This window comes from Vigna angularis, chromosome 5 (genome assembly GCF_016808095.1).
Source record: "Vigna angularis cultivar LongXiaoDou No.4 chromosome 5, ASM1680809v1, whole genome shotgun sequence".
In the NCBI taxonomy this organism is placed as follows: Eukaryota; Viridiplantae; Streptophyta; class Magnoliopsida; order Fabales; family Fabaceae; genus Vigna; species Vigna angularis.
Window position 1 is genome coordinate 28830760 of NC_068974.1, and position 20995 is coordinate 28851754.

The 20995-nt window shown below is 32.2% G+C and overlaps 2 protein-coding genes and 1 long non-coding RNA gene across 3 annotated transcripts; 1 reads left to right on the forward strand and 2 right to left on the reverse strand.

Moving 5' to 3' along the window:
* Positions 1-7204: 7204 nt before the first annotated feature.
* Positions 7205-7764, reverse strand: LOC108339961 (uncharacterized). The gene has a single exon (XM_017577192.2). It carries the CDS (start codon positions 7760-7762, stop codon positions 7406-7408), a length of 357 nt encoding a protein of 118 aa, XP_017432681.2. The 5' UTR covers positions 7763-7764; the 3' UTR covers positions 7205-7405.
* A 6517-nt stretch (positions 7765-14281) lies between these two features.
* On the forward strand, positions 14282-19928 carry LOC108340610 (protein THYLAKOID FORMATION1, chloroplastic). Its single transcript, XM_017578103.2, has 5 exons — positions 14282-14599; positions 15294-15561; positions 16257-16473; positions 18402-18517; positions 19514-19928. The coding sequence occupies exons 1-5, from the start codon at positions 14407-14409 to the stop codon at positions 19593-19595; spliced, it is 876 nt and encodes a 291-aa protein (XP_017433592.1). The 5' UTR covers positions 14282-14406; the 3' UTR covers positions 19596-19928.
* On the reverse strand, positions 17209-20916 carry LOC128196491 (uncharacterized). Its single transcript, XR_008248823.1, has 3 exons — positions 20742-20916; positions 20185-20311; positions 17209-17366 (listed from the first exon to the last, which is right to left on the reverse strand). It is a non-coding gene; the product is annotated as an uncharacterized LOC128196491 (long non-coding RNA).
* Positions 20917-20995: the final 79 nt, after the last annotated feature.

Here is a 20995-nt window from a genome sequence, read left to right on the forward strand (position 1 = left end):
ACCTGATGGATACTTTTTATGTACCTAGTATCACTAGAAATTTGATTTCTTTGTCTAAGCTTGATGTTGCTGGATACTCTTTTAAATTTGGGAATGATTGTTTCAATTTGTTTAAGCGTGCCTGTATGATTGGATCTGGTACACTTTATGATGGTTTATATAAATTGAATTTGGATAATTTATATGCTAAAACTCTTATGATCTTGCATCACAATGTTGGCACTAAACGCAGTTTAGTGGATGAACGATCTGCTTATTTGTGGCATAAATGTTTGGGACACATTTCCAAAGAAAGGATGCAAAGATTAGTAAAGAATGAAATCCTTCCGGATTTAGATTTTACTGATCTGAATGTATGTGTGGATTGTATTAAAGACAAACAAACAAAACACACAAAGAAAGGAGCCACAAGAAGTACACAGCTTCTTGAAATTATACACACTGATATATGTGGTCTGTTTGATGTGAATTCCTTCAATAAAGAGAAATACTTCATCACCTTCATTGATGATTTTTCACGTTATGGATATGTATATCTACTGCATGAGAAATCTCAAGCAGTGAATGTCTTGGAAGTTTACGTAAATGAAGTACAAAGAAAATTAGACAGAAAGGTGAAAATTGTCAGATCTGATAGAGGTGGTGAGTATTATGGAAGATATGATGAAAGTGGACAATACCCTGGTCCATTTGCTAAATTTCTTGAGAAACGTGGTATTTGTGCTCAATACACAATGTCAGGCACACCACAACAAAACGATGTATCAGAAAGGCATAATCGAACCTTAATGGATATGGTTAGGAGTATGTTAAGTAATTCATGTTTACCTGTATCGTTGTGGATGTATTCATTAAAGACTGCCATGTATTTGTTAAATAGGGTTCCTAGTAAGGCTGTTCAAAAGACTCCTTTTGAGTTATGGACAAATAGGAAACCCAGTTTGAGACACCTGCATGTTTGGGGTTGTCAGGCAGAAATAAGAATTTATAATCCGCAAGAAAAGAAACTGGATGCAAGAACAATCAGTGGATATTTCATTGGTTATCCAGAAAAATCAAAAGGGTATATATTTTACTGTCCTAACCATAGTACAAGAATTGTTGAAACTGGAAATGCTCGGTTCATTGAAAATGGTGAAACTAGTGGGAGTGTAAACGAAAGGTTGAAATTACAGAAGTTAGAGTACAAGTTCCTGTAATTGGTGCCTCTTCTTCAAGAGTTGTTGTTCCTCATGTTGTAGAAACACGCAACAATCAAGAAGAACAACACATTATTACTCCCATGATTAACAATGAACCAGTAGTAGAACAATCACAAGAAATAGTATTAAGAAGATCTCAAAGAGAAAGAAAGTCTGCTATTTCGAATGATTATGTGGTTTATCTACAAGAGTCAGAAAATGACTTAAGTATTGATAACGATCCTGTTTCATTTTCAGAAGCCATTAATGGTGATAATTCTGATAAGTGGTTAAATGCTATGAAAGATGAGCTTAAATCGATGGTACAAAATGATGTATGGGATCTTGTGGAATTACCAGAAGGATGCAAGAGAGTTGGGTGTAAATGGGTCTTTAAGACTAAGCGTGACTCTCATGGTAATATCGAACGTTACAAGGCTCGACTTGTTGCCAAAGGTTTTACTCAGAAAGATGGCATTGACTATAAGGAAACATTTTCACCTGTTTCTAAGAAAGATTCTTTTCGAATTATCATGGCATTAGTAGCTCATTATGATCTTGAGTTGCATCAAATGGATGTTAAAATTGCTTTTCTGAATGGGGATTTAGAAGAGGATGTCTATATGGATCAACCAGTGGAGTTCACTGAAAAAGGAAAGGAACACATGGTGTATAAACTAAAGAAATCAATATATGGACTTAAACAAGCTTCCCGACAATGGTATCTCAAGTTCAATGATACTATTATATCCTTTGGATTTAAGGAAAATACTGTTGATCGGTGTATATATCTAAAGGTCAGTGGGAGCAAGTTTATATTTTTGATTCTATATGTTGATGATATCTTGCTTGCAACTAATGATCTTGGTCTATTAAGTGAGACTAAGAAATTTCTCTCTAACAACTTTGAAATGAAAGATATGAGTGAGGCATATTATGTGATAGGAATAGAAATATTTCGTGATAGATCACAAGGATTGTTAGGTTTGTCTTAGAAAGCATATATTAATAAAGTTTTAGAGAGATTTAAAATGGATAAATGTTCAACATCTCCCGTTCCAATACATAAAGAAGACAAGTTTAGTCTCATGCAATGTCCAAAGAATGATTTGGAACGGAAACAGATGGAAAATATTCCTTATACATCTGTTGTTGGGAGTTTGATGTATGTTCAAACATGTACAAGACCAGATATTAGTTTTGCAGTTGGTATGCTTGGTAGATATCAGAGTAATCCAGGAATGGATCATTGGAAAGCTGCAAAGAAAGTTTTAAGATACCTACAAGGAACAAAGAATCACATGCTTACTTAAAAAAGATCTAATCATCTTGAAGTGATTGGATATACAGATTCAGACTTTGCTGGCTGTATAGATACAAGAAAATCTACATATAGTTATCTGTATCTTTTAGCCGGAGGAGCGATCTCATGGAAAAGTGCGAAATAGTCCGTCATTGCTACATCCACTATGGAAGCTGAATTTATGGCATGCTTTGAGGCCACCATTCAGGCTAATTGGTTGCGGAACTTTATTTCAGGGCTTGGAATAGTTGACAGCATTGCCAAGCCGCTGAAAATTTATTGTGACAATTCCGCAGCAGTCTTCTTTTCTAAGAACGAAAAGTATTCCAAAGGTGTTAAACATATGGAATTGAAATACTTTGTCGTTAAAGAAGAAATTCAGAAACATAAAGTGTCAATAGAACATATTAGCACTGATTTTATGATTTCTGACCCTTTAACAAAAGGGTTACCGCCCAAATTATTTGTTGATCATGTAAAGAATATGGGCATTATGTCTACCATTGAAAGTTAAATGTTAATGTTATTAATGCTTATGTGACACTTGAATTCTTTAATGTATAAGTTTCTGAAATTTGTATTTTCTTCTATATGATTATGTATACAAATTATGATGAAGAAAAAAAATATATTATTGTTATTAAAATGACATTATGTTTGAACTCATTATGTATTTAAGTTTTGTAACGTCATATTAAAGAGAAAGAGATAATATAGTAGTACATGGAAGGAGACATATCGATTGAATGATGTGCGACCGCCATGACTCTTGTTATTTCTATATCTTTAATTATGAATAATGATGAAGCCAATTATGTAAAGTCCTCACATGCGCATTATGATTATTTATTAAATCACTGAATGTTATGACATCACAAGAGTCAAGTGGGAGAATGTTAGAATTACCCAACTATTAAGTGACTCATGTGAAAATAAATGAGGGTCAAAGTGTGATTTAAAATAATTGAGGGACTTAATGACAATAATTACAACTTGATGGAAGTTGTATAAGTAGGGATTAAGGGTTTTATTCCTGATGTATGAAGCTCTCTCTCATTCAAAATACCATCAAGAAAGTTTTTAGAGGATTAAAGTTACATTAAGGGATAGATTGGGTAAGGAGTTAAAGATCAAGAGCAAGGAAATCACGAATCAATTAGCATGGATCAAGGTTAGTGATTTCTTGTCCTAATTATGCAATTATGTTTAATGTTGTGAGAATCATAAATTCTTAAGATCCTAATGACTATAAACTAAAGAAAAACTTACAACAAAGACTTAGTCTCTTAATGAATGCTCTAACATGCACTCTGCCACAAAGAACAAGACTAACACTTTTATTGGGTAATCATTCCAAAGCACATCTTTGTTTTTAGTACACCTAAAATTAAGAGATAAATAATTGGACATGTTGTGAAATAATAAGATTTGTAAGAACTAAGAAGTTTTGCATTTGAATATTGCTGTTATGTTTCCTTTGAAATTCTAAGCATTAGCTATAATTCAATTTATGGTTGATTGTAACTATAAACACAAGAGTATTTTTAATTCTAAAAAAATGATTTTTCAACTGCCATTCATCAGAGTCAAATGACATCTTTCACTCATAACAAACATACTATATACAAAACTTGTACAACATCCAAGACCAAGCCAACACGGGAATAGAAATTCCAGGCTTCATTCATCTCTGTGGTTCAAATTAAACAGACAGTTAAAAAAGTTTCTCTAGTTGGGACTCAACAGCTTAGGTACATAAGAGTTCTTAAGGGGTCCTCTGACTACTTTCCCTGTATTCTGCTAGAACTAGAAACAACAGCAGAAGAGGAAAGGTTCTTTACCTGTGACAAAGATCCAAAATGGTTTTTAATTACTTGTTGAGTGGACTTCAAAGCTTGATTCCACCTACACATTCCTTGGTCCTTCAGGGCCTCCAAAACCCCAACACTCTGCCACAATCAAACCTCCCTGAGCTAAACTCATCTCCTATTGCTTCTATGATCTACACAACTGGTTCTTCGCTTTTCTTGATGTCACAAGAAAACAATGGAAGTTAATTTGTAAAAGTGTAAGTTTTTTTATAGTAATATTGAAGTCATCGTTACTTCAAATTATTTTACTTTTCCAGTATTAAAGTTATCAATCATTTTTTATCATTTCATTATTTTTTATTTTTACCTTATCTATTTACATAATTTATGAACAAATTTTATTAAAAAAACAAAAAACGTAAGGTAATTTTCAAAAGAAAAATGGTAGATTTGACGAAAGAAATGAAGAGAAGAGGTGACATACATAGAGTCCACAGAAAGACATGCTGAATATTTGAAAAAAAAAAACGGTGAAGCCGGTGGTTTTTGCTTTGGTGGGGACTATCAAAGTAGTAGTAGTAGGTAATTATTTATTGATATTGTGAAGGATCCTCCACTTTTAGTGGGACCACATGTCAGTGTCGATTCACTTGATTGTGACCTAGTTGCATTGAAAAGAGCACCAAAGGCTCTGGTTTCTCTAATCACTAGTAGACAAGTCCAGCACACGGTTTGTATCTTATGATATCAAATCCAGTGCACATATTTTAATAGTTTGTGAGGAAATTAATCACATTTATACCTGGTTATTGGGAGGGAATGATTGAATTGCTTGTTTTCTACTTAAACTTTTCTTAAGGCATTAAAATAACTCCACTGTATAGTGTGTATTCAAAGAATGAACTGTATAGAACAAATCAACAAAACATAAGAAATTATCAAATATTATCATAATTATCTAAATTTTTTATTAAATCAACATTTCTAAATTTTTTATTAAATCAACATTTACTTTAAATCTATTTAAATAAATTTGAATTAAATCTAAGTTTATATTTTTAAACTTAAGTCTATATATTGGAAATTTTTAGAATTTAAAAATCCAAAATTTAAGGTGCATTGATCAAGTCAAATTGGTTCAAATCTAAGTTCACTCAAGTTAGTGTAGTCCTATATCAAACCAAATTGACATAATTATAAATTGAATAAAGTTAGTTATATTGTAGATTGAGTCGAGCTTATCTAATTCCTAATCAAACCGATTTAACTTGATCCTTAACTGAGTCGAGTCTCAAGTCCTGATTGGTTTGAGTCCCTAGTTTAGTCATGTTAGTATGGATCAAGCTAAGGTAAGTTAGTTCAAACCTAAGTTGAGGTGAGTTAGCCTAGACCCAACTCTAGATGAGTCAATCCTTGCCTCAATCAAGTATAGTCATCCTAGGTTTAGGCTAAGCTAAGGGTACTAAGGCTCGAGTCCAGGATAATCGGCTCGAACCCAGCTTGAGAAAAGTTGGTCTAAACCCAAGGCAAACTAAGTTAGCCTGAATCCAAGTTGAGTAAGTCGGTTTGGTCCTCAATCGAACCAAAACGTCAGTCTTAGATCAAGCTAAGTCAATCAGGTCCTTGGCTGAACCGAGTAAGCCTGCTACCTAGTCAAGCCAAGTAAGCTTGAGCCTTAATCGATGTAAGTTAGCCCATGCCCCAGTCTAGCTTTGTCATTCAAAACCTAGTTAAGCAATGTAAGCCTAAGAAAACAAATTAGTCAAGCCCAAATCAAGTTGAGGAGATCAAGGTGAGATTGCCCATGCCTAGATCAAACTGAGTGATCCCACCCTCAAGTCAAACTAGGTTGGTCAATGTATGGGGTCAATGCGAGTCAATTAGGTGTTGTTTGAAACAAATCAACCTTGGTGCAATTTAAAATGAATCGATGTAAGCTCAAGTCGAATCAAATCACTTTGTAGTTAGGTCGTGGTGAATGAACCTTATTCAATTGAGTTAGATTATGTTCATGTTCATTCTAGTTGAGTCCAACCCATGTTCAAACAAGTTAAGCTAGGGCTAATCAAGATAAGGTCTGAGTTAGCTTGCGCCTTATTTGAGTCTAATTGGTTCATGTTCAAATTGATCCAAGTCTGGATAGTTTAGGATGAGTTAGACTCAGTTGAGATCTAGATGAACATGATCAAGTTGACACCAAGTCAAGTTGGACCATGGTCGGTACATTGTGCCTACATCCATGTCAAACTGAATTGAGTTGATCTCATACATAGTTGATTAGATTAATTCTATATTTACTGAAATTAAACAAAGTAGATTTAATAAAAAAATATATAATTTAATGTGATTTAATTAAAATAGATTTGTACTTTAAATCCAATCTATTTTGTTTGATCTAGAATGAATCTAGACCGATTTTGAAAAATCTAATCTATCATCACCCTTGAAACAAACCAAGTCGAGTTTGAGTTTTGCCTTTAGTAAAGTTGGCTTGCTGATCCTCTTTGCATTTACTGTCTTTTTAACAATTGAGTTGTGATATTCCAATATCAATACAACAGACCCAATATTGTTCTTCGCTGAGCATCAACTCAAATATTGAACTGTATGAAGATAATTCAGTTGAATCCAGTTCGATGTTCAGCAATGCTCTGATTAGGTAATTTTATATAGCCATGCTTACACTTCAACCGTCATTACATTGATCTTCCTTCCTGTAATATAGTAGGAGCTCTTTAATATTCAAAATTATTAAAAACAGAGGAAATATGAGTTACCCCCATCTCCTTTTCTTTTTCCTGTTGAAATCAATTAAGTTTTAGTTAACAAATTTCAATACGAACAGATTTTTAACCTCACAGAAAGAATCCGGCACATGGAAGAGGGGGAAAACTAAAGAACACATAAAGTTTGGCAAACCTCAACCATTAAAATTATGATTATTTATCATCATAATTTACATACTGATTGTCACATCAGATAAGCAAATCTTTCAAAAATTTACAATATGACCCCTGAAATCACAACCCTCATGTTGCTTTGAGACGAAGATTGCTTGATTCCAAGAACTGAAAGAAGAAAAATGTTTTCTTATTGGTCTCATATGATATCTAGTTGGGACCCCAACAGCTTAAGTAGATGACGGTTCTCATGGAGTCCTCTGACTGTTTTAGCTTCTCGTGTTTTGGTGTTGTGGAGATGATAGCAGAAGAAGAGGAAGAAAGGTTTTGTGCTTGAGAAAGCGAAGTGACATGAATTTTGAGACGCTGTTGAGCTAATCTGAAAGCATGGTTCCACCTGCAGATGCCTTGATCTTTCAAGGCCTCCACAACTCCAACACTAGTTGCCACACTCCATGCTCTAATTGTTGAACTCATGTTTGATGATATTGTAAATCTCACACTATAATGATGACAGAAGAAAACAAAGTTTAATTTATGAATGAATGAACAAGTGAATGAGAGCATAAAATGAAGGTAGTCCTTATAAAGACATGAGTGAAGTTCCAAACAGATACAAATGACCACAGGTTTTGGAAAAACTAGAGGAAGTAAACTGGTGGTTTTAGGAAACACAATGGGCTGTTTCAGAAAGTTACGTCAAGTTATATGCATATAAATTCATCAGAACACGTGTTTTTGTTAATATTAAAAATAATTGTTGTATACTAAACAACCTTTTTAACACTTACGAAAGAAAGAAAGAAAAAAAATTCTTTGGAGGAGGAAAATTAAAGATTTTTTTTCCTGGTTGCTTGGATTGAAGAAAGCGTATTTGAAATAAAAAATAAAGTTAACTAACAAAATAAATTTAACTCACAATTAATTAACGAATTAATTCGCAACTCAGTTAAAATATTATGATAATTCAAATTTGATTTAATAAAATATAAGGAGTATTGATTATTATGGAAAGTTATAAGAAAAATAAAATAAAGATAAAATAAAAACTAACTTGGACAATGTTAAAAAATGGATTAGGATTTTGTCTATTGTATATAAGGTTTGTTTTTTTACAGAAAACCATCAAGAAAGTGTAAGAAGAGAAAGAAAAAAAAAAGATAGATTGAAAAGAGGATATCGAAGAATACGTGGCATCTTTCATTGATGAAGGTTAGTATCTCTTATGATTTATGTTGTGAGAATCCTTAATCTTAAAGATGTTAAAGTAGTTTTTTTGGCTTGTTTTATTTTGCCTTGTTTTATAAAATATTTTATCCCGCTTAATGGGTACACAATTTTATTATCTCATTCTTATACTTCATGGGTATACAATTTTTATCTCATTTTTATCTATGTTAGGTAATAGTTATATCCATATTGAATTCTGTATTCATTTTTTTACTGTTTAAATATCAATTAAGTATTTTTTTTTACAAAAGAATAAAAATGATGAGAAAGGAAAAATGATACCATAAAATATTCAATATCAAAAGATGTAATGTCAAATATTTATATAGAAATGATAATTATATAAATTTTAAATTATAGTACAAAATAATAATTGGATAAAAGTGAAATATTATATAAAACAAGGCTTATTATGTAATTACACACAAAATTTCATAATAACTAAAACATCTACTAATTTTGAAAACTTTAATGAAACAGAGTTGATAAATTATAACCAAACATTTAAAAGACAAATATTCTGATGTATTTAAAAAATTTTATTTTTACTTTTATCATATAATTATATATATATATATATATATATATATATATATATATATATATATATATATATATTCATATTTTCACTTTAAATCATTGACACTAAAATCATAACCAAGCATTTAAAAGACAAATTATCTCAATATGATCTAATGTTTCCATTAAATTATCTCAATTTAATAAAAAATTATGTCCATTTGGATAAATATAAGTATTCATAAAACACCATTTATTATTAAATGAACATAAAGTGAAGTTGCATCCAAGCTATTTCAGTATAGATATTCCATCTTATAAGTATCTCGAGACCTGGTTTCATATGTTTCAACACCTTTATCCCAATACTATAAAGAGCTATATGTAAAATGTCAATGTCATTATCTAGCATTCGCTTTCTAAGAATTATATTTGAGAAAATACAGTTTGTTTGCTTCAACACATCCATGGAAAAGTGTTGTTCTGGTAAGCATTCTTGAAGAACAAAAAACTTAAAAAAACTAAAAAAAAATTTGAGTCCCTTAAGATTAGGTTCTTCTTCCAATGAAGGATCCTCTTCCAAGAAAAGTTTCTTGAAAAATATTTCGAAGAAGAGAAGAATACTTCCATGTAAGATGACCTTAAAAGAATAAAAAGATTAGAAGAAAGAAAAATAATATATATATATATATATATATATATATATCAATTTTCATTCAAAGCAAAGATAAGTTACGAGAGGAAATAATAGGTCTTATTTATAGATGCACAAGTCCTGTACTCTTCATATCCTGAGGATATGGGACTTAAAAAAAGGGTAAAAACCAATTTAAACCAAGATAATTTGCAGCCCCTTATCCAACCAAACAATGTCCTTATTCTTATACTAAAAATGACTCGTTCCATTGATGTGAAACTTGTATTCTACATTATCTTCTATCCTTGTGTTTGACGGGAAAAAAAAGAAGTTTTACTAGGGTATTGGTTGTCCAAAAGAAAGCTCAATTAAGCCCAAAAATGTCTCTAGTTTCAAGAGTAAAGTCTTCCTCCACGAGGCTTCATCTTTTTTTATCCTTTTATTCATTATGGTTGGATGATTTCTATCAATTGTATGGTATGGAATGATAACTAATGGTCAAATACTATAAATATTGCTTTAAGACCCAAAAGTAGTAAAATCGTTACTTGTTAAGGACAATTGTACATTTCGAGGATATAAAGTAAAATCAAGATTTTTTAGATAAAATTCTTTTGAGCTTCTAAATCTCTAGATGCCTAGTCAATCCATCATTTTTATTATTCTCAAAATTTCAAACTATACTCTTAAATGTCTTTGAAGGTATAAAGATCGTTTTTAAGTAGGATCCATAAAAAGTATTTTAAAAATTTTGGTTTAAACCCTTTAGTTGTCCCTATTTATGTGAGGTTTTCTCAGTTTGATTCTCGACTTATTAGAATCTCCAATTGAGTCCTTAAAAGTGCTAATTTGAGTCAATTGAACCTCTGCCGTTAAATTTAGTTAACGGGGTTAAGTTTTTGTACAAGTGGGAGGTTGATGTGTAATTTTTTGAAACGTGGCATGTTGATGTCAGAGTAATGTGCTTGTAAACCTCTCTGATTGTTTTTTCCAATTTTTCATATAGTCACGCTTCATCACCTCCTTCGTAGTGCCAGCGATGCTCGTCCCCCCACCACCAACGCAAACCCTCATGTCACCGTAAGAAGAAGCCATCGCGAGTTTCGTCAGAGCCACCGTGAAATCTCAAAACTTGTAGCGCAAAAGCTCCAAAATCACAGCGTCACCATGAGCATCACCGCGAAATGAAGCTCCTCGCTTCATCTCCTTTATCGCGAAACACTTCCTCGCAACCTGCAAAACCTGAAACACAGAAAGCCCCAAATCTCTTCTACCAGAAACCCTAAATTGCGACTTCGCTCATCTTCCAAATTGAATCCCAAATTTAATCCCAAATTGAATCCCAATACTTTAAATCCCAAATTCCTCTCAGATTTTTAATCCTAAATTGAATCCCAAATTCAATTTTATTGAACCCTAAATCCCTTTTCAGAAATCCATATTTTTTCTCAACTTGAAAAAGAGCCTAGTCATGTTTTCTCGGTGCCAACCACAACTTCGAGCACGAGTGGCTTGTAATCAACATATTTGTAGTTTTTGGCATTGTGATATAAGCGGGAGTTACTCTGAGCAACACTCGTGGTTGTTTAGAGAAGATGAAGAATTGGGCACGAAGAGACCATTTAGATTAGAATTGATTTTTTTTTTCAAGTTGAGAAAAAAATATGTTTTTGGCCTCTCTAAAAACTTTAGTTTCAGTCCTACAATTTTTTTTTCAGAAATTCATATTATTATAATTTTACAAGATGTTTCAACTCTCACCATGCCACGTGTTCAAAAATTGATACATCACCCTCCCATTTGTGCAAAAACTTAACCCCGTTAACTAAATTTAACGGCGGGGGCTCAATTGACTTAAATTAACACTTTTAAGGACTCAACTGGGGATTCTAATAAGTCGGGGATCAAACTGGAAAAACTCCACATAAATAGGGACAACTAAAGGGTTTAAACCTAAAAATTTTACTAACATTTATTTTTGTTGCTTCTCATTTATCAAATTGTGTTCAGTATTAATTTCATGACCCTTTTGTTTCCATCTAGGTCTCTTTATGTCTTCTTCTTTATCTTAATCATCTCCCTAATATAACATACAATCATTAAAAAAAACATGTATCTTAAATATCTATTGAATAAAAAAGGTAATCTAACTTAAAACAAAAAGTTAATCAAAATCTAATCTACATGCTAGAGGAGATAACTTATGCATTATTGTCTTATTTGGTTCATGTCCTTCTTTGAGGTGAGAGATCCTCGAAGACCTAAAACAATGATACATTGTTATTTCGATCCAAACTATGTTTGTAACAAATTCTATCATTATCAAATTTTTAATTCTCACAAGGTCCCCTAGCTATTTAGAAAAAAATATTTTTCATAATTCACTAACATGTGCACAAAGAAGTCTATCATAATAAATTTGATAAAATTTTGGCAGCATTTCACATTGATTTCCGAAATACACGAAATAAAAGTGATCATTCATGACAATAATCAAGTTTACATCCAGAGAACAACACAAAATGATTTGAACAAAAATTTTATGCAGATACCTACAATGTACACAAATTAAAAAATTATGAAAAATAATTTTTTTTAAATAGTTTGATCAGATAATTAAAGATTTAGTACAAACTATTAATATTTAATCATTTATGTTAAATCTCAAAGGAAAATTAAGGTTGGTTGGATGTGTATCTAAAATTATAGGTGTGTACATCTAAAATTATAATACATCTTAATTATATAAACTAACAATGCACCTAATAATAATAATTTATAATTTAATCAAATTATAAATTAATCAAACATGTAATAAATCTAAAATTATATAAACTAGTAAATTTAAAATTAAGCAAAAATCTAATATAAACAAAAAAATCATAAAACTTACATTCAAGAGAAACAAAGACTAAATTCACCAAACATAGTCACATGTACACCAATGCTAGCTATGGCGAGAAAAATGAGAAACTAACCTTAATTCAGAAAATTATTATGAGGGAAAGATGTTTCCTAATGGAAGCTTGAGCTCTCACAACATAGGTGCTATATATGCTTTTTAAACAAATTTATGTCTCACCTTTAAGGAATTAACGTATAAAAAAGTGTTTTTATGTCTGACTATAACATGTTAAACATAAATATATGTATGATGTGTACATAATAAACATACGACTAACCTATACGAATAAGACGTAAAAAGTTTTTGCGTTTATTCTTTACAGGTCTTACGTAAATATTGATAATTTACTTATAAACATGTTTATTGCCTATATGTCATACATGAATTCAATGACAATAAGTAGTTTTTTTCTGTTAGTGACTTCATTGGTTCGTGTATGTTCGATTCATCCATTCATGTGTCACCATGACGTTTTTATGAGGTAGGCTACCGAAAAACAAATGTATTTTGATGATATGAGTAGCCAAATCAATCCCTTTAAGCTATCCTTCAACTCTATAGTCTCATACATATACAGTCTCTAGATCCATCTCTTTCTGGTGTATGTTCGATTCATCCATGTGTCCCTTCCACTGGAAGTCTGCCAGGAGCCGCTCCTTGTCAGTGCCCATTGCACTTCGTACCTCTTGCACCGACGATCACTCACCGCCCTCGTCAGTGTCCGGGTGTCACAGTAATCAATTAGGATAATATTATTAAGTAATTATTAAAAGAAGAGATATAAGATGGTGAAAAAAATACTTAAATAAGTATACAAAATTAAAATCTAAAATGTAAACTCTAAATTATGCACTAATAAATTATTAAATATATAATCCATTTAAAATAATATGATGTGTTTCTTTACTACATATCCCATAATAGATCTTCCCATTCTCATTTCTCATTCTATTCTAATTTAATAAATATAAGAATATAACTAATTATTAAAAAAAATGTTTAAGACGTGTATTACACAACATAAATCTTATTATTAATTATCTATTGGGGCATCACAAATTTTGATGGTGGATATTTGTTGTTATTCTAAACCCACTATAATTTATTTCCTTAGTCAAGTATTCCAAAGAATATTTTTAAGATTCAATTGATCAAATTAATTTTTTTAAATATCATTTCTCCCTCTCTTAATAATTTACATCTCTCTTAATAATATACAGCATATTTTTCGTATACACTTCCGCAATAATTTTGTAACATTTTTCTAAAACTATACAAGCCTTATTCATGAACATGAAACTATATTTTACACAATCTACATTATTATCCTTTTTTTTTATTGTTTTAGTTCCTTACTTTTATACATTTTTGATCCTTTAATTTTAATAATCGATAAACTTATTCAATTTTTGGCTCCATTATTCATTAAAACTTAGCATAAATTTAATCAATTTTCCTGATAATTAAAATTTAATGAATCTAAACTACATTAAAAATTAAAATTCTAGATAATTAAAAACAGAAACACAAATTATGAAAATAATATTTAAAAAACCAAAACTTAATGAAATAAAGAAAAAAAAATACAACTAAACCATATTTTTTCATACGCCACACACTAACACAAAATCAAACTCATAACGACGTGTTTAAGAAATAAAGATCATTAAGAGAATAATGCGAAAACATGTTATACTCACATGATAATTTTCTTTTGATTATTTGACAAACAAATTACAAATTTCCACGTGTCATTATACCATTGTCTCCTTGGATAAGCTTGTTCGTTCTGCAATTCACAAAAGCCTCCCACTTTCCCCTACCCAAAGAAGCAAAGCAATGCCTCTCTGTCTGTGAATATTTTCACTGCTATGCCGCGAAACTTCTGATCTCGGCCACCACTCCCTCTCTCTCTTCCCGATGGCCACTGTTACTTCTTCCTTCCATTTCTCCACTCTCACTCAATCTTCTCAGAGGAACTTCACCCTCTCTTCCAATTCACCAACCTTTCGCTTCCGCTTCCGCGTTGGTTTCTCATGCCACTATCTTGGAGTTCGAGCTTCCAGTTATGCTTCCAAAATGGTTGTTCGGTGCTCCTCTTCCTCTGTCACAGGTTTGTTTGGCTCCCCACTAAGTGAGGAAAAAACGGGTACAACTTTATACGAGTTTTGAGCACCTTTTGATTCTCTGAGAATTGGGTTGTTTTCATTTTTTGTTTTTGTTTTCTAATGTTTGGAGTTGAAAATGATCTTTTAATTGCAGGTGTATGGTTGTCAATTTTGAAGTTTGTTTTTTAAATGTGGTTTTGCAAGCGGATTTTTAAGGAGGAATTTGTTGTTTTGAGGATAATGTTGCCATTGAAAGTGTGGTTGATGAGGTTTGGACCTAGTTTTTTAGTTTTTTTGTAACCAGTGGATGTAATTCCTAGTGGCTCTATGTACAATTGACTGGGAAATTATCTGGATTGATGCCATCGTGTTGTGTTTGTGATGATTTTTTTTTGTGTGATTGTCAAACTGAAATTCTTTGCAGCTCTTTCTTGCAGAGATGAGTGTAGTTTCGATTTTCAATGTTATCATCAGGTGATTTGGTTGTTAATACGAAGATGTCGTTACTTAGATATATGCTAGTGATGTTAAGCTGAATCTGTTGACGACTGAGTATGTGATGTAGTGTCAAATGGTTCTAAAGTAGGTTCCTTTGTCGTTCTAATATTCATAGTGTCAAATGGGCAAAAGGAATAAAAAATTAAATGGAATCTTGTTATCAACAGTTGGTTATGGGTTGTTTACACACTTGATCTGCAGACCCTCCAACTGTTTCTGAGACAAAGTTAAATTTTCTCAAGGAATATAAGCGACCAATTCCAAGTATCTATAACACGGTGCTGCAAGAGCTCATTGTTCAGCAACATTTAATGAGATACAAGAGATCATATCGCTATGACGCTGTATTTGCCCTTGGCTTTGTCACTGTATATGAGCAACTCATGGAAGGGTATCCAAGTGATGAGGACCGAGATGCGATCTTCCAAGCATACATTAAGGCACTGAAAGAAGATCCTGAACAATACAGGTCAAAATATTGAATAATTTGGACTTTTCCATTTCTGTGATTCCTATTCCAAATCATCAACATACTGATAAGGAATTGAGAACTAATAATGGCTATGAGCCACAGGAAACTGTTTCACTTAAACTCACCAAAGCCCTGATGCTGTGTGCTTGGGGGACATTTGGGTGCTTCCAAACATGATTTTGAACCCAAAATCATGTTCTTAGCAGTTGCTACAAATTATGGAACATGATTTTGTGATTTGTGAATCATGTTTGGTGTGCTTACTCCAAGCATGACATTGGAGTTTTAGCACCTAAAATCATGTTTTAGGCTGTTGATACCCATACTATTGCTTAAATATTATTGAAGAGAGATTTAGTACAATCAAATGACTCTCTGCATGAATAATAAATTTTGATGTATTGTCTGTTGTTTGCAATTTGCCTGCAATTAGAAGGTATAGTACTCACTGCCACCCAGGCACGCATTATTAATATTGTCGATTATTGCTGTGAAATGAAAAAAAAAAGGTTCTGAAATTTAATCTGCATGTTTAAAAGTATAAGAATGAATTACTTTTCCTAAAAGCTGTTGAAGGAAAAAAAAAGTTGGGTGAAATACAAGGTCCATTGTCTGTACTGTGCAAAAAATTGTTATATCAATTTCGTTGAATTTTTGTTGCAAATAATTATCTTCTATATTTCCCTCTACAGAGTTGATGCAAAGAAATTGGAAGAATGGGCTCGAGCTCAAAACTCAACTTCACTAGTTGAGTTCTCTTCCAGAGAAGGAGAAGTTGAGGGAATATTAAAGGATATTGCAGAAAGAGCAGGAGGAAAGGGGGATTTCAGTTACAGTCGTTTCTTCGCAATAGGCCTCTTTCGCCTTCTTGAGTTAGCAAATGCTATGGAACCAACAATTTTGGAAAAGGTTACCCAATTCATTTAAGGCATCATATATTGATTATTTTTAACGAAAAATTCATGCTTGACATCATTATGCACTTTAACATCTTTGGTATGTTGACACCCCAAATCACATCTATCATTTGTCATCAAATGAAAAAAAAATTATTAAAAAGAAAAAAAAAATAATGATTCATTAGGGGATAAGACCAAATCCATGATAAAAAAAAATACAAGACAGGCTTCAAAATAAACTAAACACCCTAAACCCCTATTATAAAAAAATCCATACTAATGCTAGGAAGCATAAAAAGAATACCATTTAAATTGTTCCTTATTTACCAAGCCAAAATGGTCAATTTATCAGCATAATGGTTTCCATCCCTAAAAATGTGTGAAGCTTTAAAATTCCATATCACAACAGACATTTCCTCTATCCACCTCCGAGAATCCAAGGAACAATTTTGTGAAGAGAAGGCTTTGCACACTAAAACAAAATCACACTCCAGCCAAAGATGTCTAAATCCAACACTCCAAGCATACCCTACTACATAAATGGCTCCCATAAGTTCAGCATAGAGAGTGTTTTGAACTTCCTAAAAAGAAGAGAGGTTGTCAATATATTCCCCTCTTGTCTTGAAAAATATCAGCACAAACAGCCAAACTAGGACAACCCTTTGCAGTATCTTACCCAAGTAGCCATTAGAAACTCCCAAATAACTTGGACCAAAGAAGAAACTTTTCCAGACCGAGTATTAATACCAAATGCTTTTAACACAAATCAGCAATGGTCTTATGAATTGATTTAGTAGAAAATATACCAGCTAACCTCAAAACTAGAAATGATCTGAAGAGCAGACGGTATATGAATAGACTTTTGAAATTTGGCTTGGTTTCTCATTCTTCAAATCATTCAGACTGCACCAATAACAACAACAAACTTTATTAGAGAAACCAGAGGACTGCATTTTTCTTTTAGAAAAGGAATAAATAATCATAGAATAACCAAAAGTGAGATAAGAAAAAAATTGTTTCAACCAGTACCAAATTTTAACAGAAGTTGAGCATTGAAAGAATACATGAAAAATAATCATATATTGATTTGATTTACATGTATATTTTTAATAATTTGGAGTTTAGATTGCCGAGTCTATTTCTCACTCAGTCTATAAAACGAAAATTTCAAGACTATCAAATATTTTTAGACATCTCTTTTCTGGGCTGTTTGGGTTTGGTGAGATAATGGTCTTGATATGATCTCACTTCTTCCAAGTTCAGGCCTTATAGGTGGATTTACTCACATAATTTTCTTTAATCTATATATAAAATATTGATTTCATTATTTTTCTTCTGCTGAAATAATTGTACGACATGTGAAGAGAAACACTCCATCTTTTGTAATAAGCATTTAGGACTTTAATATTATTGTTTGCAATAGAAATTGAATTCTATATCAGCAGAATAAATGTGTGTACACTCAACGTGACAGTGTATCTACCTACTGTGGATCAGAATAGTTGTTTCTGTTATTATTTAATAAGTAGATGCATCATATATATATATATATATATATATATATATATATATATATATATATATATATATATATATATATATATATATATATATATATATATATATATATACACACACACATATACACACACATGTGTGTGTCTGTTTATGTATGTATATGTATATATGTATATAACAGTACAGATTTATTATCACCCATGTAATTGTCTGGCCATAGAATATGAATCATACACAACAATTATAGGCGCCAAATCACAGATAAAACTAACAATTTCAGTATAGGAGATGGTATGACAATGGAATAGAGGAGGATGCATTTAATACCTTGATTATGAGTAAACCTATCTGCTTTCTACCGCAAAAATTACTTTCTATATAGGATTATTTATCAATCAATCTCTGGTGTTAATCCAACAGCTTTGTGCGGTTTTGAATGTCAACAAAAGAAGCGTGGATCGGGATTTGGATGTGTATCGTAACTTGCTTTCTAAGTTGGTTCAAGCTAAAGAGTTGCTAAAGGAATATGTTGACAGGTAAAATATTAGATCTCGGCATCTGCAATGCTATCTAGTGAATTTAGTGATTTATCTTCTTGCAATGCTATTTAGTGAAAACTCCCTTCTCAGGAGTTTTCATCCATGATAGAATCTACGAATATCGCATTTATTCAGTGATTTTTTTTTCCATTCTCAACCTTTTAGTCTGCAGTTGTAAATCTACTAATTCTTTGGCAGTTTAGTCCATTAAGCTCATGAAAACATTATTCCAAATGTTCAACTTTTGTAGAAAATGACATCACAAACCTCAGAGCAACGTACTAAAATCTTTGGTATTAACTTTAATCAAATTTGAGGTGGTTTGCCCCAGCCTATATTGAAGCCTTTTGGACAAAGATTCAACATTCATTACAAATTTCCTATTTAGAAAAGATATGATTACAAACTTTGTGTTATACACTGAGAACATTCGTATCAAGGTGTCTTTCTAACTTTTTGTTGAGTATATGGGTAAAATATGTTTTTGGTTTCTTTATAACTTCCAAAGATCAATTTTAGTTTCTCTAAAAGGTTTTATATTTTGTTTCCCTAATTTTGAAATACACAAATTTTAGTGCTCTTGCTACAATCTGAACCGGTTTTTATACTATAGCAAGCATTATCTAATTCCCTTGAAAGATAAAAAATGATACATTTTATAACTAGAGTGATTGAGAAAGGAAGATTTTGAGAGACAAAAACTGAATTTCAAAAGTTTTAGAAAGTCCAAAAACACATTTAAAGTTGTAGGAAGACCAAAACCACATTTTGCCCTAAATAGTTTTTAGTCAAGTTATTTCACCACTGATAACAATTAGATCCCATTTGCTCCATAATGCTTGCAGTAGCCTGTGTTTGATACCCATATCTACTCAGCAGTCAGCATTTGGATTTGTTTACCTGAACTGTTGTTCCAGTAGATGTTGTTATATTTACCTTGTTTTGTTTTCCTCAGCAAGATCTTGACTCTTTGAAATAATCTTTTGCTTTCAGGGAGAAGAAGAAAAGAGAAGAAAGGGCCGAACCACAAAAGACTAATGAGGCCATTACCCAACAGCAATTTTCTAGCCTTTAGTTATGGGGTTTTCTCTGAAATGATCACCTTGTAAGAATTGGTATTCTTGACTTGCTCTTTTTGTTGTTGTTGTTGGTCTTGTGCATTGGGTGAATCGGAGTGGGGCCTTACTATCATCATGGTTTTGTATACTGTACTTGATCTATCTTCTTCCATGGTGATCCAGCTAAATCCTACTTTCTGCTCTACCACAATTTACCTGTCCAACACAGTCTTGTGTAATCTTCTCTAACATGTATTTTCTTTTCTACCACACGGTCGCAGATGTATTTTGTAGTTCAAATACACACCCGGGAAAGCATATGGTCTGGTAATTGAAATTGAAATTCTTCATATTTCAGAATCTTACATTTTTTGGAGTGAATGTCTAGTTCACATCTCGCATATTTCAAACAAACACGCATTTTAGATTCGTTATTTCCTTGCAACTTATTGGACTATCGGTTTACACCTAACCGAAAACTGCAAGACCAAGATATATTGGATAGTCACGTAACATATTTTCACACAAACTTTACAAAGTAATATGGATTTAATTGAATTTTGATCACCGATATTTGCACATTTTAACTAGAATTTGCAATGATACCACGTCAATACTCTAACTCCTCGCACTCTTCCGAGTAGCCACCAAAGCTGTGTATAAGTTAACACCGAGAAGAGAGGGTATTTCTTCCTGCACCCACATACTTCATTTTGTTACGGACAACCTGCACCTGCAGATTAACAAGATAAAATATTACACATTTGTATTGCCCTTTCTTCTTTTTTTCTTTTGCATGGTGTTTATTGCATGGAGATAATGGGAAGTTGTTGTCGGTGCAAGTAATCGATTCTCAATACAGAATATCGATTATGGTTGCTCGAGAATTTGCCAAGAATGAGACGAGAGAAAACATTCATGATATAAACGTTCAAGAGATCTGATTCTAGACCCAAGAAAATCAATTCTCCTTTGTATTATTTTTTAAAAAATCGATTATGCTGTGTCTGTTATAAGATAATAGAATAAGGAGAACCAATTTTCCTGCCATAGGGAATCGATTCCCTTCTCTCCTCTTTTTGCATTTTGATTTGTTATTTTGAAGGAGGTGTTGGTCAGCTGCATGGTGGGGATATGGTTTTACTCTTCCTGGTGGTGGGTACCTTTCTGGTCACGGCAGAGTTGTGGAGGTGGCGGTTAGGATCTCCTGCGGTGTTCCTGGTGCCATGCTCATGGTGCAGTCTCTGGTATCGTGACCTGATAATACCATTGCTGGTTTGGCTTGGAGGTGTGATTTGATGGTGCTGTCCATCGCTGTCGTGGAATACTACAAATGAAGATGGGTTCTAGGAAGATGATGAGTTCTAATAGCAGGGTTCTAATAATAATAATATAAAAATAATAATAATAATAAAAA